The following is a 27,631-nucleotide window of genomic DNA, read 5'->3' as shown; positions in this document are numbered from 1 at the left end:
CCACTGATTCTGGCACATTTGGAATTTTTTTCTTTAGTCTTCACCATTTCCGAGCAGTTAATGCTGTAAGTTTTGGTGCCTGATATGCTATTTAGTCTCTGTACTGTCAGGTGGGCAGTGTCAGGCAGGAGCAGACAAGGGGTGTGATTGTGAGCTCTGACACTGGCTGCCTCTGATTGGAGCTCTGAATCACACCCCCTGTATGACACCTCCCATCTGACATTACAGAGCCTAACTAGGACATCAGGCTCCAAAACTAACTGCACGTATTGCTTGGGAACCGTGGGGAGTAGCACCTATTAACGGACGCTAAGCACTTGAATTGGTGAAAGTGGTGAAAGGTCCTCTTTAAAGTATGTGGGACATTAGGGATTAGGGCAGGGGTAGAGAACCTTCAGCTCTCCAGCTGCTGTGAAACTACAACTCTCAACATTCACTTCCATGGGAGTTCCAAGAACAGCAGAGCAAGTATGCATGCTGGGAGCCAAAGGTTCCCTACCATTGAATTTGGAGATATGTTAAAAGAGTTGTCCAGAAATTTATTATGTTTTTTCTTTTTTTTCTTTTTTTTTTTTTTTTTTTTACATTCTGGCCTCCAGACAGGTTGCTCCAGTTCCTGGTCAACTCCTCCAAACGGATTATCCAATTTTCTAATATTGGCCTATCCTACAGCCAAGACCTCTGCATATCAGCTTTTCCAGAACAATGAGGCTACCAGTAATTTCAGGAGCTGCACTGCTAACTTACCGTACAATGTGTAACAGTGGGTTTAGGTACTGCAGTGGTGTACATTATGCATTGGTTGACCAGCCTGGTTTCTGACATGTTATTGTGGGAGAAGCGCTGTCTCAGCACAGCTGATTTGCAGGAATCCTGGCTGTCAGACCCCTACCAGTATTAGAAAAACAGATGACCCATTTAATATAAGTGGTCATAATTTACATAAAAATGTAGCTAATCCCATCCCCACACTGCAGTAAAATATGCGTAGAAAAGATGCTGCATTTTCCAAAACCATTGTGGTTTCAGAAATAGCAGCATATCAATTAGGCAGCACATTTTTGGTGCAGGAAGCTGCATCTGGCCGTAGCCTATGGCCCCACGGGTCATAAACGCAGAGCTAAAGCGCTGCGGGAAGAACCGCAGCGTGAACGCGTTGCGGTTCTTTCCGCAGCGCTTTGAAGAGAAAGTTCACAGAGTTTTCCTCCGCGGACTTTCTCTTACCATTATATCTACGGCAAACCCGCCGGCGTTTCCGTAGATATAATTGACGTACCAGTTGGTATATGATAACTTACAGTATAGTTCTCATAAGGCACATAATATTCACTTTTTACAATGCCCCAGGTCAAGACATGACTTGTAGTTTATGGGTTAAATGACTTTTCTGACTGATATGTAATGCGATGATTTATTAAAAGCTAAATATACCTATAATGAAAAATAATAAGTATTTATTTGCTTTTATAATATGATACACGGTTAAATGGAATACTATACATTATGCATTTGAATACAAATAAATTTCTATCATTTTGATTACTGTATAAAGAGCCCAGATTTAGGTATTATACCCCAGAGTACAAGCTTGAGGTATCTTCTCAGGCCAACATGTTCCACATCTGGCCGTCCGTATGACATCTTTAGTACACATGGGCTGCTGGAAAGAAATGGAATTTGTTACGCTGGTAATATGTTCTTGTGAAATCTATTTGGGGCTTTGAGGAATCTTGGAAGTCTTGCCTTCAAGGCATTCTTGTCTGCAATGGAGGGTCCATTTAGTATCTGTCCACTCTGGTAGCAAGTGTTGTCTGTCCTCGGAGGTTCTGTGCTCTACAAATATAGTAGCCTGCGTCAATTGTTTCAAAGTCTTCTACAGTGATTATGCTCTTTGAGATCCTGGTAGTGTGTCCAATGCCACGGTTGACCAGTCTCCATGAGTCTTGAATGGTCACAGGTCGTTCATACTGTTTTTTTAAAAAAATAAGTATAGCAAGTGTTAATATTATAATGAAAAATATTACTGATCTAATGAAATATTGATAATAAGTACATCAAATCTTACAGCAGATACCAACTGTACCATTGGCATCCATCGCAATTCCATTGTGGTACCTATTGTTTTCATGGTGAGAATAGAGCCACATGGTGCCTTTGCTGTCAAACGTGACAACTATTGCGGGAACCTCTTATGGCAATGTGAAAATAGACCTGAATTTTGCTCATGAAGGAATGCTTATAGTTCACTGGTTATTGTTCTCCAAATTCATAGATTACATAGTACCCTATTTCCCGATTGGCCCACCATTCATCTCCTAGTGATCTCATTTAGACCCCCATGAATGAAACCAGAAGATCCCAATGTTTGTCCGTCATTCTATTCTCTTGAAGAAGTGTTCATGTTATGTTTTTGTGTGCTATTATTCCTTTTTAGTGAAACACTCAAAGTTGAATAAAATAGAAAATTATGTAACTTGGCCAGTGGTATTGGTTGGTGATGGCTAATATACCATGTAGCCAGAGAAGATTGTGGAAAGGCCAAATTGTAATGACTAGATATAGCATCTCTAGAACAGCATGTCTGGTGAGGTATTTCCAGCATATGTTAATTAGTATCTACTAAAAGTGGTGTAAGGAAGGACAATTGGTGCACCAGCAACATGGCGCTCAAGACTCTGTAAGTTGAATGAAGACTACCCCATTGTTGACAAAGCGCTATAGCAGATAAAGAGGTTGTTCAGGGAGTATTTTTTGACTTACCTGGTCCCAGGGATTCTTTTGATGGACTTAGGGGTCATGTGATCAGAGGCAGCTCCCCGAGTCACTCCGCCCTTTCCTCCACTATCTCACAGGTAATTAATTACCTTTGCTATGGGGGCTGAGTTGACTATAGTTAGCCAGCCCCCATAGTACAGGTAAATTAATAAACTGTGAGATCGTGGAATGAGGGAGTCCAACAAAAATATTCCTGGGACCACATAAGTGAATAGATACTCCACAAACAACCCCTTTATTGCTTGCTATAAAGGTGGCGGAGATAATGTGATGCCAATTTTTTGCTGTGAAACCTTGGGACCTGGCATTCATGTGAATGTTACTTCAACATGTCCCACTAACAAAACATTGCTTCAGACCAAGTAAGCCCCTTCTTATCAACCATACTGCCTAATGGAAGTGACTTCTTCAGCAGGATGTGTCCTTCCACAAACATTGATATCGATTGGTTTGAGGAACATAAAGAATTTAAAGTGGTGATTTGGCTTCCAAATTCTTGACAATTTTATCTAATTGAATATTTTTGGGATGTGCTGTAAAAACAAGTCAGATCTATGAAGGTTCCTTCTCAGAATTTATGGGACCTATAGCCTATAGGATCTGCTGCTATTGTCTTGGTGCCACAGGACACCCTTATAGGTGGTGTGAAATGTATACATTGGTTGGCTATTTTAGAGGCACGATCAAGACTCAATATTAGGCAGGTGTTAAGGTTGTATTGGTATATATCAGTGACAGCAAACCTTTTAGAGACCAAGTGCCCAAACTGTAACCCAAAACCCACTTTGGCCAAAATGCCATTTTAACCTTAATACTGTGCGGATTCACAACTGTGGACAGTTACGGACCAGCATAATACGGTCGTGTGAAAGGGGCTTTACAAAACAACTTTGTACTTAAAGGTAATAGTTTGCATTTGGTATACTTTTGAACAATTCATGTTCACTATTTACATTGAGCAGGATCTGTTTTATAGTGACTGTGCACAGTTATTACAGCCTGCACTAATATCATCTCTGCTATAAAACAGATACTGTGTGATATAAATAGTGAAGGGCCCCCATACAGTACAATCTGCTTTACAGTAGCACCCTGACAGTACAATACGCTCCACAGTGGTCTCCAGACAGTACAATCTGCTCCACAGTGGCCCCTACACAGTGTGTTATTCACCAGACAGTATAACATGCTCCTGTACTTACCTGCACTCCCACGAAGAGCAGTCCACAAAGCAGGCACTGATGAATGACGTAATTGCGCCTGTGTCGGGGAACAGTTACATGCTTTTATCAGTGTAAACTGTTGCTCCGTGGCCCACACTGACAGTTTTTGTACATATACCTGAAAGAAGTGCAGGATCACTCACTGTTAGCGAGCTGGGGAAACAGTGTGCATGCCCACAGAAAGGCCTATGAGTGCCCCCTCTGGCATGCATGCCATAGGTTCGCCACCACGGGCATATATACTAAAATTATATTTGTATAGTGTTATTGTTCAGTCTTCTGATATTAAATTGCACTGTACATCTCTGCTCAGTAACACTCACATACTTTCTGTTTTCTGAGGGGAGCCTAAGAGCCTACCCACTTAGGGACCAAAATGTACCTGTAATCTGATTGTAATGAGCAAATAATGCCTGTAATGTCCATATTGATATTGCACAGTATTGTAAGTGCCCATTTTCTTTTGGCCGGTGGGCATGCGCAGTCGGCTTTGCCCTAGGCCTAGAAATTTTTAAGCCAACCCCCGGAAGAAGAAGTGTAAAGACCCAGTTTCTGAAGAAGATGGAGGAAGTGCTGGAGAGTTTTCTCGCAGCATTTGGTGACGCCCCCAGTGCTGTTTGAGTTCTGGGGCCCGCCCTCAGTATTGCGAGAGAACTCATTTACATACTGAAGAAAACCGGATTATATACCGAACGGCGGCGGCGCTGAGAAAACATCTAAAGGTAGGAGAGGAATAGCCTTTCTCAAGGCTATTCCTACGTGTTAGGGACAAAAAATTGACTTTTAATGCTAGGATCCCTTTAAAGAGGACCTTTCACCATTTTTCCCACAGGCAGTGTTATATACTGCCGGAAAGCTGACAGTGCGCTGAGTTCAGCGCACTGTCGGCTTTCCCGATCTGTGCCCGGTGTGAAGAGTTTACGGTCCGGTACCGTAGCTCTTCTATGGTCAGAAGGGCGTTTCTGACTGTTAGCCAGGAACGTCCTTCTGCCTCGCGGCGCCTATCGCACTTTGCTGTGGAGCGGGGAGGAACGCCCCCTCCCTCTGCTCACACAGCTCGTCCATAGACGAGCATTATCAGGGAGGGGAGGGGGCGTTCCTCCCCGCTCCACAGCACAGCGCGATAGGCGCCGCGAGGCAGAAGGACGTTCCTGGCTAACAGTCAGAAACGCCCTTCTGACCATAGAAGAGCTATGGTACCGGACCGTAAGCTTCACACCGGGCACAGATCGGGAAAGCCGACAGTGCACTGAACTCAGCGCACTGTCAGCTTTCCGGCAGTATATAGAACTGCCTGTGGGAAAAATGGTGAAAGGTCCTCTTTAATAAAACAAGTGTAAATACAGATTTCACTATGTAAACACTGTGCATACAAAGCTGGGGTTTGCCAGATAAAAGCCTGTTTCTTGTGTCTCTGAGTAACATCAGCTTCCTATTACACGGGTACCTGGGAGCACTTTAGATAAATGGTATCCGATGTGTGTATGAGGAGATCCTTCTTCTTTGAAAAGACATATTTGCTCTGGCCATAACTCTTTCCTAGACTAGGACTTGCTATTTTTACATTTCTAGGTAGAACATCATAAAATTATCTATGCCATAAATGTGTGATGTGTATCCCATATCTATCACTAGAACTGAGCCTACAAGCCCCCTCCCAGCTCACTATGGTCCTGTCTGTCAGCAGTGGTTGGGGTAATAGAAACAGTTGAGTTCAGTAAGTCAATACTATGGCTTAGGACTGAGCTGTGATGGGGTTTCCTGGGTTCTGGGTCAGTTTTAGAGAAAGGCACAGATCCCAGAGGTGCACGTCAATCGGACGTTTATAGCGTATCTCTGTGGATAAATTATTATGGTACAACTCTGCTAAGCAGCCGATACACAGCTTTGGTAGGTTTGATTGAGTATCTAATATAATAATGTGTATAGGATTCTCCCATCTCTCCCCCGACTACAGATGTCAGGGAAGAGAAGGATCAAACAATGGATTTCAACTACAAGATTTTTTGATCATTGAGAGATAAGCCATAGCAAGACACGTCACGTCACCGCTTCTTTCCCTCTTCTATTCAGTTCACATTTACCCATCAACTAAACTGAGTATACATGTGTTGGGTGAGATAGCTGAATGAGCACACGGTCCACTTGGTCAGGTGTAGACTAGGAAGACTTAATACGTGCCGGATTTGTCATTATGGCTGATGCTGGCGGATGAGCTTGCTGGATCTTTAGACTGTCTGTGATGAAATATAGTGTACTGTACACATTATATGTCTATTTAGGAATTTCATTATAGTTTTTTTTTTTCATTCATAGGTGTAGTTAGGAGATTGAGCTTTTGTGGGCTTGTCTGTGCTAATGTTTCCCATGTACAGTACTTATAATGTGCAATATACACATCAGGATACAGGAGAAGAACAAGGTCCCAGGCGCTCATTGATTGTGGTCATTCTAATTCCCAAGTCAGGTGTGCTGAGCGGAGCAGACATGGCAACTCCTGGTCACCTGAGAACTTGCTGATCAAAAGCTCTACATTTCCAAAAAAGACAAATTATGACATCACAAGTGGGAGATTGCAGGAAGTAGCTTGGGGGTCAGGGGTCCATAAAATGCCAAGGAGGTACACGATCTCTTTGTCACATCTAGCGTGGGATCTAGGGCTGTCTTTCTTCTGTGGCGCTCCACTGCCAGACTTTAACAGGGCTGTACATTAATACTTTTTATGTTTCATTGTGTGTCTTTTTTGTTCCAGCTTTTCCTGTAAGCACTGCACCTTTTTTGTATATTAAGTCTAAAATGGAATACGATTGTCCTTTGGCTCCAGAGTAAATATTGCTTAGCTGTGTTATTTTGTGTTTGTTGTTGTTGTGCATGGTTTGGGTATATTGGTTTCTCATCTACCCTTAATAGACAAGTGGTGGTAGCTCTGTGTATAGATGTGTGACTATAGAAGGTTGACGCTGTGTAGCCTAGTGGGACAGGTGAGCTGTAAGGGAGTGTAGAAACAGAGTACCCCTTTTTATGGACATTTGTGTGTGGTGAGTAAGGTGTATGGATACCTCACAGAATTTGTGTACAACGAGCACATATATCATGGATGTCATCTGTATGCTGTATGACTTTTTTCACATAGAACACAGACAAGAAAGTAGTGAGCATGAAAAGGCTTGTACACATTGGGAGTAGGGTCATTCAGCAACAGTGTAATCCCCTCTACACAGAGACTCGGTATATACTACATTGTCTGTAGTAATACTCATTTCCACAGTGGACTGGTCAGTGCTACATGAGAGATTTTGTAATTGGGACAAATGGGTACGAGTAGAAAATAGCTCCTGGCATTGGTGTGTGACAGCGCTGGGCGTTTTTGTGGCAGCTAGCCTGTGCTGTTTGTGTAAGAAATGAATATAGAGTGTGGAGAACCTTTAGCAAAAAGTACAAATAGAATTAAAATAAGTAATATCACAAGTATTTCCATTCTCTGGAGGTTAGTAGTGAGCAAACAGTTTGCAATATTTCTGGCCTGAAACAATCATTGGATGTGAAGTCATATGGGTGTAAAGTTCATGCCTTATAACACCAGTCATAGACAGCTTAGTATACTGCATGCAATACGTAACGTTTTTCCAGGAAACTGCTGACCAGTTGTACCTTCCATAGGTATGTGTAAGGCTCGATTCATATCTGCGTTCGGTATTCCGTTTGGGAAGTCTGCTTGGGAACCCCCGAACAGAATACCAAATGCATTAAAAAGCGGTTAGCTAAGAAACCACACAAACCCTATAGACTATAATGGGGTCCGTGTGGTTTCCACTCGGTGTCCACACAAGTCATGTGGAGAGGAAAGTACTGCAAGCAGCCATTTTTTCTCCACATGTTTCATGCGGAAACCATATAGACCCCATCATAGTCTATGGGGTCCGTGTGGTTTCCTAGCTAACTCCTTTTTAATGCGTTTGTGCGTTTTAATGCATGTATACTTATATGCGACAGATTTGTTGCATACATTTCTGAGACTGAAAGTCAATTCCATTCATCTTCTTGGGGTTGTTTCTGCATCAGGAACATGGATTTATACAATTTTGGTGAATAAGACAGTTGCAGAAATTCTGCAACAAATCTGTCGCATGTAAGTATACATTTAGGGAATAGAGATGAGCGAGTACTGTTTGGATCAGCCGATCCGAACAGCATGCTCCATAGAAATGAATGGATGCACCTGGTACTTGCGCTTTGACGGCGGCCGGCCACTTAGCCCCCCGCGTGCCGGCTACGTCAATTCATTTCTATGCGAGCGTGCTGTTCGGATCGGCTGATCCGAACAGTACTCGCTCATTTCTATTAGGGGACCTTCCACCGTGGAAATGGAAGAGGAATCGGAGGTGTATTTTCTCCTTAAATTCCTTTTCCATTTCCTTCTCTCTGGAAGATCTTTGGCTTCCTGCCACAGCTTTCATACAGCTCAGGTGAATGGCCCTAATCCTAGAGTGAATTGTGTTGCAGAACCTGTAGTGAGATTGAGCAGGTGCTTATTTTGTCATTGTCCTGCTTAAATCTCTGCCTCTGATTAAAAACAATAGGGGGCAGAATTATGGTGGAATTTGGTTTTGATTCATCTCAAAATCAGAACAAAATTCTGCAATGCGAATGGCCCCTTAGGCTGTCTATATACACAGTGGTGTGTGCCCTGCAGCCAAGAACCTGCAGTATTGGTGAGTGGTTCTTGGTCACAAGTCACATTACCACTATATACATGAGCAGTAAGGATATATTCACTTTCAGTCAATCTCATCACGGTTTATTGGAAATTGCAATGACAGTTTTCAATGCTAAACAATGACTACAGATGGAACACCACAGCAATTGTAAAATTGCAGCAAAAACACTTTTTCTGACATTTTTAGCTTTTCTGTTTGCTTGTGATTGAAGATCCACTGGTATCAGCAGATAATATTACCTATAACATACAAATTCTTATTACTATATACTGTAAGAGGTGACAAAAAGTATTATTTTGTCTTTTTTTCCCACCTTTTACTCGCTCTTCTACAGTATCTGTAATAAAGGGGTAATTATAAAACCCTGACAGCTTCTCCATAGCCAGAACATCTGCAGCAGCTGTAATAGAAGGCTATCTGTCTTACCGCCAAATGACGAGTGACTCATTTCCCTCTCATCATGGACCAGGGATAATGCTTCCTGTCAGTGCATGGCTTCCTCCTCACTCCCTGTCAACCCTTATCATCTCAGTCATTTACCTAGTGCCAGCGCCATGGAGCGGTATACAGGCACATGACTATGTATGTCATACCGTCCACTACAGAGAAGGAATTAGTCAGTTGCCTTAAATGTTACAGTTTCACATTTTGGGGCACTCTCATATGGGGAGACCCTTCTAAACCTATATAATAAAAAAATTTTTTCAAAAGAATATTTCTGAATCCTTTCCCTGCTCATTTCTGAGAGTTATTCCCTAGAGATGAGCGAACAGTGTTCTATCGAACACATGTTCGATCGGATATCAGGGTGTTCGCCATGTTCGAATCGAATCGAACACCACGTGGTAAAGTGCGCCAAAATTCGATTCCCCTCCCACCTTCCCTGGCGCCTTTTTTGCACCAATAACAGCGCAGGGGAGGTGGGACAGGAACTACGACACTGGGGGCATTGAAAAAAATTGGAAAAAGTCATTGGCTGCCGAAATCAGGTGACCTCCATTTTAGACGAATAGTGGATTTCAAATCCGGGTCATATGAGAATGTGAACTTTGTGACTATGAGACAGGGATAGCTGTACAGGCAGGGATAGCTAGGGATAACCTTTATTTAGGGGGGAATGTTATTAAAAATAACTTTTTGGGGCTCTATCGGGTGTGTAATTGTGATTTTTGTGAGATAAACTTTTTCCCATAGGGATGCATTGGCCAGCGCTGATTGGCCGAATTCCGTACTCTGGCCAATCAGTGCTGGCCAATGCATTCTATTAGCTTGATGAAGCAGAGTGTGCACAAGGGTTCAAGCGCACCCTCGGCTCTGATGTAGCAGAGCCGAGGCTGCACAAGGGTTCAAGCGCACCCTCGGCTCTGATGTAGGAGAGCCGAGGGTGCACTTGAACCCTTGTGCACCCTCAGCTCTGCTACATCAGAGCCGAGGGTGCGCTTGAACCCTTGTGCACACTCTGCTTCATCAAGCTAATAGAATGCATTGGCCAGCGCTGATTGGCCAATGTATTCTATTAGCCTGATGAAGTAGAGCTGAATGTGTGTGCTAAGCACACACATTCAGCTCTACTTCATCGGGCTAATAGAATGCATTGGCCAGCGCTGATTGGCCAGAGTACGGAACTCGACCAATCAGCGCTGGCTCTGCTGGAGGAGGCGGAGTCTAAGATCGCTCCACACCAGTCTCCATTCAGGTCCGACCTTAGACTCCGCCTCCTCCGGCAGAGCCAGCGCTGATTGGCCGAAGGCTGGCCAATGCATTCCTATGCGAATGCAGAGACTTAGCAGTGCTGAGTCAGTTTTGCTCAACTACACATCTGATGCACACTCGGCACTGCTACATCAGATGTAGCAATCTGATGTAGCAGAGCCGAGGGTGCACTAGAACCCCTGTGCAAACTCAGTTCACGCTAATAGAATGCATTGGCCAGCGCTGATTGGCCAATGCATTCTATTAGCCCGATGAAGTAGAGCTGAATGTGTGTGCTAAGCACACACATTCAGCACTGCTTCATCACGCCAATACAATGCATTAGCCAGTGCTGATTGGCCAGAGTACGGAATTCGGCCAATCAGCGCTGGCTCTGCTGGAGGAGGCGGAGTCTAAGATCGCTCCACACCAGTCTCCATTCAGGTCCGACCTTAGACTCCGCCTCCTCCAGCAGAGCCAGCGCTGATTGGCCGAATTCCGTACTCTGGCCAATCAGCACTGGCTAATGCATTGTATTGGCTTGATGAAGCAGTGCTGAATGTGTGTGCTTAGCACACACATTCAGCTCTACTTCATCGGGCTAATAGAATGCATTGGCCAATCAGCGCTGGCCAATGCATTCTATTAGCGTGAACTGAGTTTGCACAGGGGTTCTAGTGCACCCTCGGCTCTGCTACATCAGATTGCTACATCTGATGTAGCAGTGCCGAGTGTGCATCAGATGTGTAGTTGAGCAAAACTGACTCAGCACTGCTAAGTCTGCATTCGCATAGGAATGCATTGGCCAGCCTTCGGCCAATCAGCGCTGGCTCTGCCGGAGGAGGCGGAGTCTAAGGTCGGACCTGAATGGAGACTGGTGTGGAGCGATCTTAGACTCCGCCTCCTCCAGCAGAGCCAGCGCTGATTGGCCGAATTCCGTACTCTGGCCAATCAGCACTGGCTAATGCATTGTATTGGCTTGATGAAGCAGTGCTGAATGTGTGTGCTTAGCACACACATTCAGCTCTACTTCATCGGGCTAATAGAATGCATTGGCCAGCGCTGATTGGCCGAATTCCGTACTCTGGCCAATCAGCACTGGCTAATGCATTGTATTGGCTTGATGAAGCAGTGCTGAATGTGTGTGCTTAGCACACACATTCAGCTCTACTTCATCGGGCTAATAGAATGCATTGGCCAATCAGCGCTGGCCAATGCATTCTATTAGCGTGAACTGAGTTTGCACAGGGGTTCTAGTGCACCCTCGGCTCTGCTACATCAGATTGCTACATCTGATGTAGCAGTGCCGAGTGTGCATCAGATGTGTAGTTGAGCAAAACTGACTCAGCACTGCTAAGTCTGCATTCGCATAGGAATGCATTGGCCAGCCTTCGGCCAATCAGCGCTGGCTCTGCCGGAGGAGGCGGAGTCTAAGGTCGGACCTGAATGGAGACTGGTGTGGAGCGATCTTAGACTCCGCCTCCTCCAGCAGAGCCAGCGCTGATTGGCCGAATTCCGTACTCTGGCCAATCAGCACTGGCTAATGCATTGTATTGGCTTGATGAAGCAGTGCTGAATGTGTGTGCTTAGCACACACATTCAGCTCTACTTCATCGGGCTAATAGAATGCATTGGCCAATCAGCGCTGGCCAATGCATTCTATTAGCGTGAACTGAGTTTGCACAGGGGTTCTAGTGCACCCTCGGCTCTGCTACATCAGATTGCTACATCTGATGTAGCAGTGCCGAGTGTGCATCAGATGTGTAGTTGAGCAAAACTGACTCAGCACTGCTAAGTCTGCATTCGCATAGGAATGCATTGGCCAGCCTTCGGCCAATCAGCGCTGGCTCTGCCGGAGGAGGCGGAGTCTAAGGTCGGACCTGAATGGAGACTGGTGTGGAGCTATCTTAGACTCCGCCTCCTCCAGCAGAGCCAGCGCTGATTGGTCGAGTTCCGTACTCTGGCCAATCAGCACTGGCCAATGCATTTCTATGGGGAAAAGTTAGCTTGCGAAAATCGCAAACTGACAGGGATTTCCATGAAATAAAGTGACTTTTATGCCCCCAGACATGCTTCCCCTGCTGTCCCAGTGTCATTCCAGGGTGTTGGTATCATTTCCTGGGGTGTCATAGTGGACTTGGTGACCCTCCAGACACGAATTTGGGTTTCCCCCTTAACGAGTTTATGTTCCCCATAGACTATAATGGGGTTCGAAACCCATTCGAACACTCGAACAGTGAGCGGCTGTTCGAATCGAATTTCGAACCTCGAACATTTTAGTGTTCGCTCATCTCTATTATTCCCATGTTATAATGTCATGGTATACATATGCACGGATATGCCATAACATTCTGATGTGGGAAGATTATAGATCCCCCACCTTTCCCTAAAAGAGCCACCCACTGTGAACATACTCTCAACTGGTAACACCGAGATGTCAAATTATTCATAAATTTATAAGAGGAATAACAAAGGAATGAAACACACATTTCTATGATGCTCCAGAATTATTTAATGGGGAATGGGTATTCTTTAAATGAATGGGACTGTGTAGTAGTTCCCCTGTGTTGTATATCCCCTATGAAATCAATCCCCTGAAATATCAGCTAAATTCCTGTATAACTAAAGGTCACTAAAGTATCAGATTGTATAGAAGTCTATGGAAAGGGGAGGGGAAGGAGTTAGTAGAAATTGGCAGAGTGAGACAAGAAAAATGCACAGGGATAACAGAATGTTTTCCATCTCACCCAAAGTGCTTTATTCACTTCTATGCAGGCTAGTACTTCCCTATGATGTCCTATATGAATCTAATGAGACTTAGATGTGCAGATTCTCCTCTACTTACTGTGTGCCTCCATGGACCCATTCACTCTGTTCAGTGAGGATGGGCACAAACTGGACAGGTATAGGAAGTGCTCTGAGATTTACTCACGGGCCCATGTATAATACAAGGGCAGATTGCAATATAATGGGTCAGTGTGCTAGTTGTAAAAAGAAAACACAGCTAGTACACTCACTATTCACACAGTCATGTGTGTAGTGCCTTAGGCATCATAGCTGTTAATCTCCAGCCACCAGCAAGACAACTGAGCATCAGAAACAGAGTCTGCAAAGGGAAAACTGTGTGTTGTGTTTTTTAATCCATCGAAAACAAAGGGAAGTCAAAAGAAGCACCTGTTAATTTACTATTGTACTTAAAGAGGACCTTTCATGTCCTCGGGCACATGCATTTTATATACTGATAGAAAGCAGTGTGCTGAATTCAGCGCACTGAAGTCTTTCCCACTATATGCCCCAGGACTGGAGATATCGGTGCAATCACCGATACCTCTTCACCGTCAGAAAGGCGTATCTAACAGTTTAGCTGGAAATGCCCTTCCTGACAGTACTGTCCGTAGCGCTATACTGTCACAGGGGGCGTTTCTCACTGCCCAGCCATGAACGCCCCCCAGTACTAGTCTATGGACAAGTACTGTCAGGAGGGGGGGGGGGTGGCATTCCTCACTGCTCAGAGTCATCATTGGACGGTAAGGAACACCCCTTTTGACAGTATAGCGCTATGGACAGTACTGTCAAGAGGGGCATTCCCAGTTAGACTGTCAGGAACGCCCTTCTGATGGTGAAGGGGTATTGCTAATTGCACCGATATCTCTTCCCAGGGCACATAACACGAAAGCCAACACTGCACTGAATTCAGCACACTGAAAACCGCATGTGCCCGAGGATATGAAAGGTCCTCTTTAATGATGATGGATACTAATAGACAGTGTTCCATTTGCATCTGTTATTCTGCCAATTTTAGTGTCCGTTGTTCTGATGCGTCAGCACATCAGAACAACAGAAAAATAGTAGTGTGAATATAGCCTAAATGAAGAGGAAAGGGATGTTATTTCTGGACCCTTAATAGAAGTATCTGTAATTTCTCATCTTGTTTGTGAAGTGAGTGGAGGAATAGTGATGTCATGTAGATCTCTTGTACTGCTCAGTGTCAGATTGTGCTCCATGGTCTGAACTAAGAGCCATGATAAAGTCCTCATGCTGCCAATACCAACATTGTGAGTCGGATCTGACACATTCCCACCCCACATTCTCATGTAGCAGGAACATAACTGTCTCTGTGTTTGACAGGAAGATGTATCACAAAGGGTCAGAAGACAATATGTGGAAAGTATTGCCACGGATGACAGGAATCCTTTGGGTGTGTACAATTATGAAATAGATGTATTGTGTTCTCAGCTCATCTGTCTGCCATTGTACAACATTGCATGTCTGGTCTAATGCTTTACAAATGGGTATTATGGGACATTTATATAGAAGAGCAAATGTACCTGATATATGTGTATTGTATGTGACTGCTTACAATGTAAGATAGCATACCACTGTATTGTGCCAGTAACAAAAGGGAGTGCCAAGCTAGAAACAATTAACCTTTGCTGATCCCACATTACTATGTCAGGGGACTGGAAGAAAGGAACTGCAAAATAGCCATTTCTTAATATACTGTTAATATCCAAGATGTTCTTATGGGAAATGGGAATATTTTATTATGAAACATGAATACAATATCTATGGTGTAGTAAAATTTTATAGCGAACCAGTTTCCTAAATCTGGGACACTAAACCACCAACAGTTCCTCTTATAGACCCAATGTCTCTATATAAAGTCTGTCTGACACAAGTTTTTTGGTTTTTTTTAGCATTTATACTTACCTAGACATCTCATGGGACTCTGGTGCAAGCATGGATCGGCACTGAAGCTGACATGTCGTGGTTAGGTCAGAAAAGTTTTTTTCTACTTTTACGCCAGATAGGCTTTTTATAGAAAATATAGCAGGCCATGTTGAATATCCCAGTCCTTGGGACTGCTGGGGGCACATTTTTGCCACATGTAGGTAGTGTCCATGTAAATCACTGTCTGATTCATTACTGAAAGAGATATTAGTAAATTCAGAGCCACCATTCCATAGGCGGCGGTGTCAGAGTTATTGTTCCTCGTCAGTACACAGAAACGTATTGGTTTTCTAGTTGAGATGTCTTTAAAGGTGCTCTATGGGAGACGAATTATTGCTGGAATTTGTCTGATAGTTGTTTATTACCATCTGCAGACTCAACACAAAGCAGTTGGAATAGCATAGTTAGAATAGATTGCTGTTCACCTAAATTGCAATGTAAGTGTATTAAACCTGTCTTGGCAACCTAATTCCATATATAGCAAATTAAAACATTAGAGGTCTCCCAATTAAAATCCTCTTCTATTTGCCAAGCTTAAGCTCAGCTCCAAAGAGCTGACTGCAACAGCAGCTGTAGTGAAAGACTCAGAAACCTAACTTGAACTCAACAAATTCACATGTATAGTTATCTTACTTGTTGTCCTGGGTATATCCATGTAAATTCTACTTCTACGTTTGGTTCTCCCAAGACGGTGCAGAAGATACTGAAGTCGTTTCCACTTCGGACCTTGTTGGCTGAGGCTGTAATAGTTGCAGAGGGAGGGCCACTGGGAACTAAAAGACACATATGAACACATATCATGTACTATTTACCAAGGTTTAAAAGTATTATTGAATTGTGATAATTAACCAAGAATGTATGCGCCTGAGACACTTTCTGATACTTTAAGCCCCCTATCTGTTTTCTGATGCGGTCAGAAACTTTGTAAAAAGTAAAATATCTACAGAAGTCTTATACTTTAAGAGGATATATCAAGACTGCACTATATCAAGTGCTTACAAAATGACAGCTCATAGCCATATTGACATGTTCATATCAACATAGAGAAACTTTCATTCCCCCTTAGTCACAGTCCATAAGGCTGGTCTTACATGACCGTAATGCCTTTGCGGTCCGCAAGTTGCTGATCAGCAACACTAGTTGCTGATCATCAACTTACACTCCGCAGATGTCCGTGAGCTGCCGCACTCGCCCATAGAGTTCTATGGGCGAGTCCGTGCAGTGCCGTGAATTGCGGCCATTACGGACATGCTCTAAAAAGTGCGGACCTCGGTTGCGGCCCGGCACACCACGGATAAAATATCCGGTGGTGTAAGAGGCCACACTGAGTATAATGGGTCCGCAATTGAAAACCCTCAATTGCGGACCATTTGCGGACTTAAACTATGGTCGTGTAAAACCAGCCTTAGTTCCTTAAGACATTTATGAAGGAGTTATTTAAAGTAAAGAAAGTTGTTGAAAAGATTTGTGAAAAATCTATTAGAAAGATAGGCCTATTGTCACTATGTCCTCTATGCCAGGCATAGACCTGCTCAAATTGGCTTGTCTTCATTTAAGCCTAATTGACACCTTATTTTCTCCTATGCCGGACCTACAGTAGATTGTGGCAAGACCCTATAAAGATCTTTTATGTCCATCTCAGACACAAAACAAGCTAACCACAAATAAATGTGCATGGCTAACGTTTGGTTTGTAGAAGTTTGATATACGTTCCTACTTCTATGTAGGTCGGATGTCTAACAAAGCAAATGTATAAAGCCCTTCTTATCATGACATATAAACATCCAGCACAAACAGCCCTCAAAATCTGACATATAACAGCTTATGTAAAAATTTAGTTGGAAATATTGACCAATGGATCATCTTATACCTTCCACGTAGAGTAGCTGGTACTTGATGGATATTTGCGGGGCTCCTCTGGCCTCTGCTCGACAATATACTACTCCACTTTGGTTGGAACTGGGATGCTGGTAAATAAAACCTTTCTTCACATCATAGGTTATGTCTTTGCCGTCACTTTTGATTTCTTCTGCTGGAAACTCTCTGTGTAGGGTGACTTTAGCAGACGCAGTGGTCACACGACATGGAATGATGGCTGGTTTGTCTGGGTGCATGTAGACAATCTCAAAATAGCTTGGAGATGGAACGAAGAGTTCTCCTTTATCTGAAACAGGAAGAGATTTCATTTCAATGTTACGGAATCTAAATTATCTGACCCTGACTTTACCTTGTGGGGGTTCACTAAAAATTCAGTGAAATGGAAACTAGTTGCTATGATGACTCCTGTATACTGCACACATAGGATGGAGGACTGAAGCAATGGTAGAAAACGCCCCAGATAAAATCAATGCCCATGATTTCTATTTCTTTAAAACACTCCATTCTGATAGTATTATTGTGGCACAGAGTTCCCAAATTTCCCTATATTTTTTCCAAAATTTCCCTTCTTTTGTTGTAAGATCATGGGAAATACCTTTATAATAGTGGCACAGATGCACATTTAGCATGAAATGAGTATTTTTTATACAATCTCTAATAGAAATATTCTGTATTTACATATTGTCTATTGTATGTATTGTATTATACTATTTTATACTGTTCTTTGTATGCCTTTGCACTCTCACTTGCAGTATTAATACACTACTATAATAACAGATGGAGGACAGTTATATACAAAGTCATACAAACAAGAGCAAACATTCTTAGATTCTGAATAAAGAATGCTTTTGTCATTCATTGTTTGGCCATTCACCTTATTCATACCTCCCAACTTTTGAACAACAGCAAGAGGGATAAAATGTGCAGCGTTCATAGCATGCCGCAGCAAATTTAGCCCCACCTACTTTTATGTTGACTCCACCCATTCTCATTCATTTTTCATGTCCCCCGACACAGTATAATCTTCCTACAGTCACCCGCACAGTATATGTCTCCACAATGTAATGTCCCCCTTCCAACTGCCCCACTGCATTAAGTCCCTCTCCTGGTGCCCCAGTTTAAAAATGAAACTGGATCAGCTGGAGGGGACATTAGCAATGGGGGTTGTTAGAGGGGGTAATAAATAAATGCAGATGAAGTGGGACATTAAACGGTGGGACACTAGAAGCAGACATTAAACCGTAGGGTTAGCTGGAGGGTGACATTAAACTGGGGGGCAACTAGAGGCAAACAGGTCCCCCTCCAGCTCCTCCCACGGTTTAATGCCCTCTCCAGTGGTCCCCTAGTTTAAGTGCCCCCTTTATCTGCTCCATTTCATGTCCCCTCCTTCATCTCTGCCCCTGGTTTCATCTCCCCCCCCCTCCATTTCTCCCTCAGTTTCATATCCTCTTTCATCTGCCACCAGTTTCATGTCCCCCCTCCATCTCTGCCCCCAGTATGACAGACACACATACACACACACAGACAGACAGACACACTCTCCATCCTGCATCTCACATACCCCCTTCCCCCTCCCTTCTCAGTACCTTACACGGAAAGCATTCCTCCGATCACCGCAGCCTCTTATCTGTTATAAGAGCAGGCGGTGATTGGAGGAATGATTGATCAGTAAATCATTAAAGGGACATAGCGGGACATGTAGGAAGCTGCGCGGGACGGGGGCAGGGAAGCGTGAGTGTCCCGCGGTAATCGGGACGGTTGGGAGGTATGCCTTATTGGTGTAGTATTTCAATGATCCGTATGTGTAAATGAGCCTTAATAATGACATTAGTTTAATTGCATTGATATAATCATATTCACTTAAAGTAACTTTTACACAAGCAATAAAGTGGCAAAGAATGAATACAGCGCATTAGAAATAACAGTGATACCTGGCTAAAAATGACAATGATTATACTGTAGTATACAGTAAATTAAAGTATTATGTTACGTGTCCCTCAGCAATTTGTTTTTCTTCTCTTTATACTACACTTTTGTGATATTAACACTAAAAACTGCTGATAAATGAAGACCAGAGCTACTGACATTAATGTGTTCAATGCAGATGAAGCCCCCATCCATTCCCATTGACTCTAATGTAAAAAAAAATATGATCGATGCTTTCCATCGTGTTCGTTTACTTTTGTATTGGGAGAACAAGTCCTCCATATTGGACATTTATTTCCCTCAGAAAAATAATAACATGATGGAAGAAAATTTCCTGTATCATGTATTTTACTTGGGGGTTGAATGCGGATGGACACCAGACGGTAATGGGTCCAGCTGTATCTTTGTGACAGATGAGAGCAACGGACATTAAATAAGGGTTGCGTGAACCAACCCTTTTTTAAGGGGCTTTTTTGTCTTTAACCTCTTCCCGCCGATGGCATTTTTTGATTTTCGTTTTTCGTTTTTGACTCCCCTCCTTCTAAACCCCATAACTTTTTTATTTCTCCGCTCCCAGAGCCATATGAGGTCTTAATTTTTGCGGGACAAATTTTTCTTCATGATGCTACCATTAATTATTCTATATAATGTACTGGGAAGCAGGAAAAAAATTCAGAATGGGGTGGATTTGAAGAAAAAATGCATTTCTGCGACTTTCTTACGGGCTTTGGTTTTACGGCGTTCACTGTGCAGCCAAAATGACATGTCCCCTATATTCTGTGTTTTGGTACGGTTCCAGGGATATCAAATTTATATGGTTTTATTTACATTTTGACCCTAAAAAAAATTCCAAAACTGTTAAAAAAATTTTTTTTTCTAAAAGTCGCCATATTCCGACGGCCGTAACTTTTTTATACGTAAGTATACGGGGATGCATAGGGCGTTTTTTTTTTTGCGGGGCCGGGTGTACTTTTTAGTTCTACCATTTTCGGGAAATGTTATTGCTTTGATCACTTTTTATTCAAATTTTTATCAGAATCAAAACAGTGAAAAAACGACGGTTTGGCACTTTCGACTATTTTTCCCGCTACGGCGTTTACCGAACAGGAAAAATATTTTTATAGATCTGTAGAGCGGGCGATTTCGGACGCGGGGATACCTAACATGTATATGTTTCACAGTTTTTAACTACTTTTATATGTGTTCTAGGGAAAGGGGGGTGATTTGAACTTTTAATACTTTTTATATTTTTTTATATATATATTTATTTTTTTTTGCATTTATTAGACCCCCTAGGGGTGTTGAACCCCAGGGGGTCTGATCACTATTGCAATGCATTACAATGCTAATGCATTGCAAAAAATCATCCTTTCTTTTGCAGGCTGCATAGACCAGCCTGCAAAAGAGAGGATTTGCAGACAAGCCTGGGAGCCTTGTTCAGGCTCCCAGCTGTCATGGCAACGGGGGGTCGGCCCTGGAGCATGCTCCAGGAGCTGGCGATCCCCGGCAAAATGGCGGCTCCGGTGCCTTTGACCGTGGCGCCGGAGGGGTTAATGCCTCCGATCAGTCCGGGGACCGATCGGAGGCATTACAGCCGGTTGTCTACTGCTTAAAGCAGTAGACACCCGGCGGCTATGGCGGCCGCCCGGCTCCCGGACAGTTTGTCCACAGTGGCGGGATTGTTATTGCACTTGAAAAAGGGCTGTTTGCCCGGAACGCGTGGTGCCAAATAAAGTTGCCTTCCATTTTCCAAAAAAACTGGGTGAGCGCTGATTTTCTGCCTGTCCTCCGCAAGGCTGGTCCCTTCCCCTACTTTGGTCTGACGTCCCCGAAGACGTTTATCAGCAGCTGCCTTCCGGTTCTACCGGTTTTCTTTATATCACGTCTATTGGTTGTTGTGTTCAACACAACCAGGCCAGGTGAGCGGACACCTGTATTGCTTTATATATCTGTTTCATATACCAAAGGTATCACACAAAGAACGGCTCGGTGCCGGGGATTTTGTTTTCTTCTCCTTTAAGTCTTAAAGTCACAGATTAAAGATTATTAATACACAGCCTGTTTTGACCAAATCTGCAGTAAAGAATTTGTAAAAATTAACCTCTCAAACAATTGTGTAGATAAGAACTAGAAATGAGCGAGTACTGTTCGGATCAGCCGATCCAAACAGCACGCTCCATAGAAATGAATGGACGGCTACGTCCATTCATTTCTATGTGAGCGTGCTGTTCGGATCGGCTTATCCGAACAGTACTCGCTCATCTCTAATAAGAACCTTTCATCCTGTAATATTATTGTGGTCCAACCATATCTGTCCTGGCTTTTTTTTATTATCATAAAGGATGGGGGAAAAATGGAGGAGGGGAATTGGGGAATTTTTTCTACTATATGAGATATTACTCTTCTTGTCAGTATACAAATGATATCTTTGGCGCAATGAAGGTGTTGGCGGTTACCATTTTCAAGCAATGACAATGCGCTCATTGCTCCAAAGTTCTCATTTGCATCCCGACAAAAAAACAAAACAATATCAAACCAAGTCACAAAGGGAAAACACTCTGTGATCCAGGTGACCCTACGATTGATATGCCTGGTTATGGTGACATACTTCCTTTAAACTGGACCATAAGGAGGTGGTGGTGTCAAGGTGTGTGAAGGAGCTTCAAGTCAAATAGGTGTGTGGTACACCCTATTATGTCTTCAAGTAGGGAAACCAACAGCCCAATCATACATAGATCCTCGATTCAAGTGTGCAAAAGAATTAGAATTCCAAATTAAAGCATGCTCACATAGACCTGCTAGTAATGGATGAATCCATAGAGAATGAATATCTGGAAAGAGAATACCAGGCGATCAAAGTAAGCCAGTTAATATACATTAGAAGTGTCTTGGGGATCTGTCTTAGTTTATGAATTGTTCCACTATATAACATAATTAGTAGTATTTACCTACTGATTTCCCTTTATATGCAGCTTATAGTGGGACTCTGGTTTACATACAGTCCTATGAAAAAGTTTGGGCACCCCTATTAATCTTAATCATTTTTAGTTCTAAATATTTTGGTATTTGCAACAGCCATTTCAGTTTGATATATCTAATAACTGATGGACACAGTAATATTTCAGGATTGAAATGAGGTTTATTGTACTAACAGAAAATGTGCAATATGCATTAAACCAAAATTTGACCGGTGCAAAAGTATGGGCACCTCAACAGAAAAGTGACATTAATATTTAGTACATCCTCCTTTTGCAAAGATAACAGCCTCTAGTCGCTTCCTGTAGCTTTTAATCAGTTCCTGGATCCTGGATAAAGGTATTTTGGACAAACAATTCAAGTTCAGTTAAGTTAGATGGTCGCCGAGCATGGACAGCCCGCTTCAAATCATCCCACAGATGTTCAATGATATTCAGGTCTGGGGACTGGGATGGCCATTCCAGAACATTGTCATTGTTCCTCTGCATGAATGCCTGAGGATTTGGAGCGGTGTTTTGGATCATTGTCTTGCTGAAATATCCATCCCCGGCGTAACTTCAACTTCGTCACTGATTCTTGAACATTATTCTCAAGAATCTGCTGATACTGAGTGGAATCCATGCGACCCTCAACTTTAACAAGATTCCCGATGCCGGCATTGGCCACACAGCCCCAAAGCATGATGGAACCTCCACCAAATTTTACAGTGGGTAGCATGTGTTTTTCTTGGAATGCTGTTTCTTTTTGGACGCCATGCATAACGCCTTTTTTTATAACCAAACAACTCAATTTTTGTTTCCAAAATGAAGCTGCCTTGTCCAAATGTGCTTTTTCATACCTCAGGCAACTCTATTTGTGGCGTACGTGCAGAAACGGCTTCTTTCTCATCACTCTCCCATACAGCTTCTATTTGTGCAAAGTGCGCTGTATAGTTGACCGATGCACAGTGACACCATCTGCAGCAAGATGATGCTGCAGCTCTTTGGAGGTGGTCTGTGGATTGTCCTTCACTGTTCTCACCATTCTTCTTCTCTGCCTTTCTGATATTTTTCTTGGCCTGCCACTTCTGGGCTTAACAAGAACTGTCCCTGTGGTCTTCCATTTCCTTACTATGTTCCTCACAGTGGAAACTGACAGGTTAAATCTCTGAGACAGCTTTTTGTATCCTTCCGCTGAACAACTATGTTGAACAATCTTTGTTGTCAGATCATTTGAGAGTTGTTTTGAGTAGCCCATGATGCCACTCTTCAGAGGAGATTCAAATAGTAGAACAACTTGCAATTGGCCACCTTAAATACCTTTTCTCATGATTGGATACATCTGGCTATGAAGTTCAAAGCTCACTGAGGTTACAAAACCAATTTTGTGCTTCAGTAAGTCAGTAAAAAGTAGTTAGGAGTATTCAAATCAATAAAATGATAAGGGTGCCCATACTTTTGCACCGGTCAAATTTTGGTTTAATGCATATTGCGCATTTTCTGTTAGTACAATAAACCTCATTTCAATCCTGAAATATTACTGTGTCCATCAGTTATTAGATATATCAAACTGAAATGGCTGTTGCAAACACCAAAATATTTAGAACTAAAAATGATTAAGATTAATAGGGGTGCCCAAACTTTTTCATAGGACTGTATGTTTATTACGCTATACCCCCAGCTATTTGGATTGGCTACAGAATAATTTTTTTTTTTTTTTTTTTTTCTTTCAAATCTTATTTTATTAACATTTTTCATATTTTACAGCAAATATAGCGGCAAGAAAAAAAAGGAACAGTTTGGGAATGTACAAACATGTCGAGCATAGAGGATACAAACAATGAGCAGAGGGAGAAGCCCTCTGCTAAGTATGGGTTGAACAAAGCAAGTCCAAGTGATAATATAAAACTTACAACATGACCTGTATGGAGGAAAGAGTTACAACGTAAAGGAGATAGGTAGGAGCAAGGGAAGAGGGGATGGGAGGAAATGAGGGGGAGAGGGAGAGAGATAGTCCGTGGTAGTCGGGCTACGGGAGGGGACGGTATGGGGGAGCAAATTGGAGTACTGAACATTTTCTGGGAGAGATTACTGGTGGTCTATAGAGATGTCAATTCGGCAGTAGCGGGCCCATGGGGACCAGGTTCTCAGGAAGCGTCCGTGCGAGCCAGTGGACCAGCTGAGCATTTCTTCGAATTTGAAAATTTGTGTGACTTTCTCTTTCCATTCTACAACTGACGGAACGGTGGTTTGGAGCCAATAGCTGGGAACAAGGCTTTTAGCTGCTTCGAAAAGGTGAGTTACAAGGTTGGATTTGTTTGGTGTGTAGAACGACGTAGGGCACGAGAGAAGAATTGAGGCAGGGGGATACACTAGGGTGGACTTGGTAATGCATTGGATTTGTTGTGTGATTTGAGACCAGTAGTTCTTTATTTTTGGGCATGTCCACCAAATATGGAAAGTGGTACCTTTATCGGAGTGGCAGAATAATTTCCCTTCACTCTTTGTTGCATTGTTTGTTACCCTTGTATTACTTTAATTTAATGTTATCAATAAAAATGATAGTTTTATTATAATAGCTGGGTGTTTCTCTCTTTGCTGATAGGATAAGTGCAATTACACACTGGCGTATTGGTATTTGGTTTGTGTTATATATAAATCTCCTTGATAAGATATAGTACAAAGTTTATAAGTTGAGCTATGGTTTAACTCTTCTTTGGCTGACAAGTATTCTTAATGACTTGTGGTTAATAATGAGATGTGTCCTCTGCAGGAGAACCAAGGATCAGTATGATAAAATCCAACATGCCTAATACTTCTTTCTTCCGACATTTCTATTTGGGAGAATCATTCAGATAGTGCTATATATATGTGGTACATGTATATAAAACAGTTTGGCCAAATCGATGGAATATCAGCAAACATAATCCTACACCTTTAGGGCCCCTTCACACGGCATAAGCGCGCCGCTCATTTAGAAACGTATCCACGTGTCCGAGCGCGGCGCTTCAAAACAGAACCCATTGATTTCAATGGGAAGCGTGTGTATATCGGCATATACGTGCGCTTCCCATTGAAATCAATGGGCTCTGTTTTGAAGCGCCGTGCTCGGACACGTGTATACGTTTCTAAATGAGCAGCGCGCTTACGCCGTGTGAAGGGGCCCTAATAGGCTTGATTTACACAGTGCTCTTCTACTGAAGAACGGTATGCAGTTTTAATTGCAGTAATGTCTAGCACTTGGTACTATATACATAATGTCAGCTATGCTAATAAGCATTGAATTGAAAACCTCTTGTGTACTGGTTATTATATAGGTGACCTGCGCTATTCATTACTGCAATTCTTAAGCACAAACCTGCCATGTAAACCAGCATAAAAAGCAGTGTGTAAACCTGCATCTGTTTATATGTAATAGATTTAGAAGAATGACTTACTAGCAGTAAAGTGAAGTCACTAATAAGTAATTACATCTGGCAGCATATAATCTGGTTTTACTAATGATTATTGTGCAGTCACCGACTGCTTGAGATCTGGTTTATCCTGACATTTGGCTTCCAAGAAGTACAATAGAGTAGTAAGTGCTATTTATTTAATAAGATATAATAACTGAGGTGTCACTCTCGGGCTTCTTCCATCTTTGTGCTAATTGTAGTTGTTTTGGCTGGAAATTACATGTTATATTGTGGTTGTATACAATTGTACATAGAGGGTTTATTTATTATTTCTGGATATGATGCATATTATTCCATTATAGTGATAATCAAAGTATAAGGCCCTGTTCACACGGGGAACGGAATGGCGGATTTTGGCCCCGAGGATGACGCGGGAAGCCAAAATGCGCCTGCCATGACTCTCGTGGCTTCCGATAGTCGCGGCTTCCCCTCTAACAGGCACTAACAGCCCCTACAACTGCAAGAGACGTGGAAGAGATTCTAGTGGTTTTGGACTCCCTTTAACAAAAAGAAGACATTTATTCCTAATCAGATTAAATAATGCAAAAAAATTATAATTTATTCTCAATAATGATGTCAGCAGTATTGTTACTAAAGGGCATTTACATAGAAATTATATGTAGATACTACTAAAAATTATCTAGGCAACACAAAGCGATATACTACTAGAGATGGGCCAACTGGCTTGCACTGAGATGGGTTCAACCCGAATATTCCAAAGAGCTGAGCACCCACCCTAGTCGCAGCACAGTACCAGTGGCAATGCCTGCAATCATCGAAACTGATTGTGGATATTAACCCCCCCAGAAGCAAGATTTTCCTGGAGGCTCTATGCAGCCTGTAATAGAAGTGCTGGAATTTTACAATGCATTACCTTAGTGATCAGACCCCCTAGGGTTCAACACCCTTATGCGAGTCTAAAAATTACAATGTTAAAAAATATTTTAAATTTTTTTTTTAATCCATCTTCCCAGTATATTGTACGGAATATAAAATGGTACCATTATGAAGTACAATTTGTCTTGCAAGTTTGTATATGGCTCTGTGATTGGAAAAATAAAAAAAGCTATGGCCTTTGGAAGGTGGGGAGTCAGAAACTAAAATTGAGAATTGAAATATGGAAAGGGGATAAAAAAAAAAAAGCTGTGTGTGAAACCACCCTCATAGTGTTTGTTGAAAAAAGCTGTAGTGTATGTGGCAATTTTTCAAGTGTTTTTTTTAATCAAAAACAGAAGTGGATTCTAAAGGAATGGAAATATATAGGAAAAATTTATGCTTATCCTTCCTGCTGGATCCACTACTGGCTTTGACGCAAAAGATTTCCCCATAGTGGGCCTATTAAAGGATTATCTTATCTTACTGTGAGGGGAAAAATATCTGTGTAAAGAGAGAGATTAGCATTTCGCCATCTTGATCTGAAAATCTCCATGTTGTTCTCAGTCTCCATTATATAAAAAGATGTCTGTCATGTAGCTTGCTTAAACCTTGAGATTTGCAGTTCTGCTCTTTTGTCTTATTTAGAGGAAAGGTTAAAACGTTCCTAAGTATATCATTCTCCATAACAAGACGCATAATGTTCACAAGATATGAAGTCAGTTGTGTAGCATTCACCAGTATGAAACCTGGAAGGTCATGGGATCCATTTTGGCAGACTGTGCTAGTCTGATTAGAAACTAAAATGGATGACACAGACAACCATGTGTTAACTCATGTATTGCTTATGCATGTATTTATCAATTGTAAATGCCCATTTTGTACTCTGACCAATGATAATTCATATTTCTATGTGATGTAGTTTGTTATGCCTAAATTAGCATACATCCATTATTCCTCTATAAGAGCTAAGTAACATGTAATAAACTTTAGAGCACTTAGATATACATCTGGCTATGTGTCGCTTTGTGTTCTCCCCATACGGGCAACCATTTTGTTTTTAATTTGGAACCGAGAGCATGTGCTGCCAGGGGTGTTCCCCCAACATTACCTTATCTTATCATCTTATCTTATTTAATAAAGAAAACTGCAGAGATGTTTTTTAAAAAACAACAACCGTTATAGTTATAAATGTGATATGGCTGTCACCATGCACCTCTATAACCATACCTACTCAGAATGATGGTGTGGGAAATTAGGCACTTTGTGTCAGTGGCGGATCCAGGCTTTGCGGGGCCCTGGGCAATTGACTTTGGCGGGGCCCTACTTACCGGGGGGATTTTTTTAAAAAAAATTAGCCCTAAAAATGCATTTTTGAGGCGTTTTTTTAACTAGTTCCTGTGTCT

At 42.4% G+C, this 27,631-nt stretch overlaps 1 protein-coding gene across 1 annotated transcript in view; it reads right to left on the bottom strand.

The window, feature by feature from the left end:
* Positions 1 to 1,348: 1,348 nt before the first annotated feature.
* The window catches only part of PDGFRL (platelet derived growth factor receptor like), a 76,478-nt gene continuing 50,195 nt past the window's right edge, over positions 1,349 to 27,631 (bottom strand). Inside the window, exons 4-6 of the mRNA XM_075258787.1 lie at positions 17,010 to 17,303; positions 15,773 to 15,912; positions 1,349 to 1,967 (exon numbers count right to left, since the gene is read on the bottom strand). Of these exons, the coding sequence (XP_075114888.1) occupies positions 1,779 to 1,967; positions 15,773 to 15,912; positions 17,010 to 17,303 (623 nt within the window). The 3' untranslated portion in view covers positions 1,349 to 1,778. The remainder of the gene's footprint in view (positions 1,968 to 15,772; positions 15,913 to 17,009; positions 17,304 to 27,631) is intronic.

This window comes from Leptodactylus fuscus, chromosome 1 (assembly GCF_031893055.1).
Source record: "Leptodactylus fuscus isolate aLepFus1 chromosome 1, aLepFus1.hap2, whole genome shotgun sequence".
NCBI lineage: Eukaryota > Metazoa > Chordata > Amphibia > Anura > Leptodactylidae > Leptodactylus > Leptodactylus fuscus.
The sequence above is the reverse complement of the archived record's forward strand: the minus strand, read 5'-3'. Positions and strand labels throughout refer to the sequence as shown.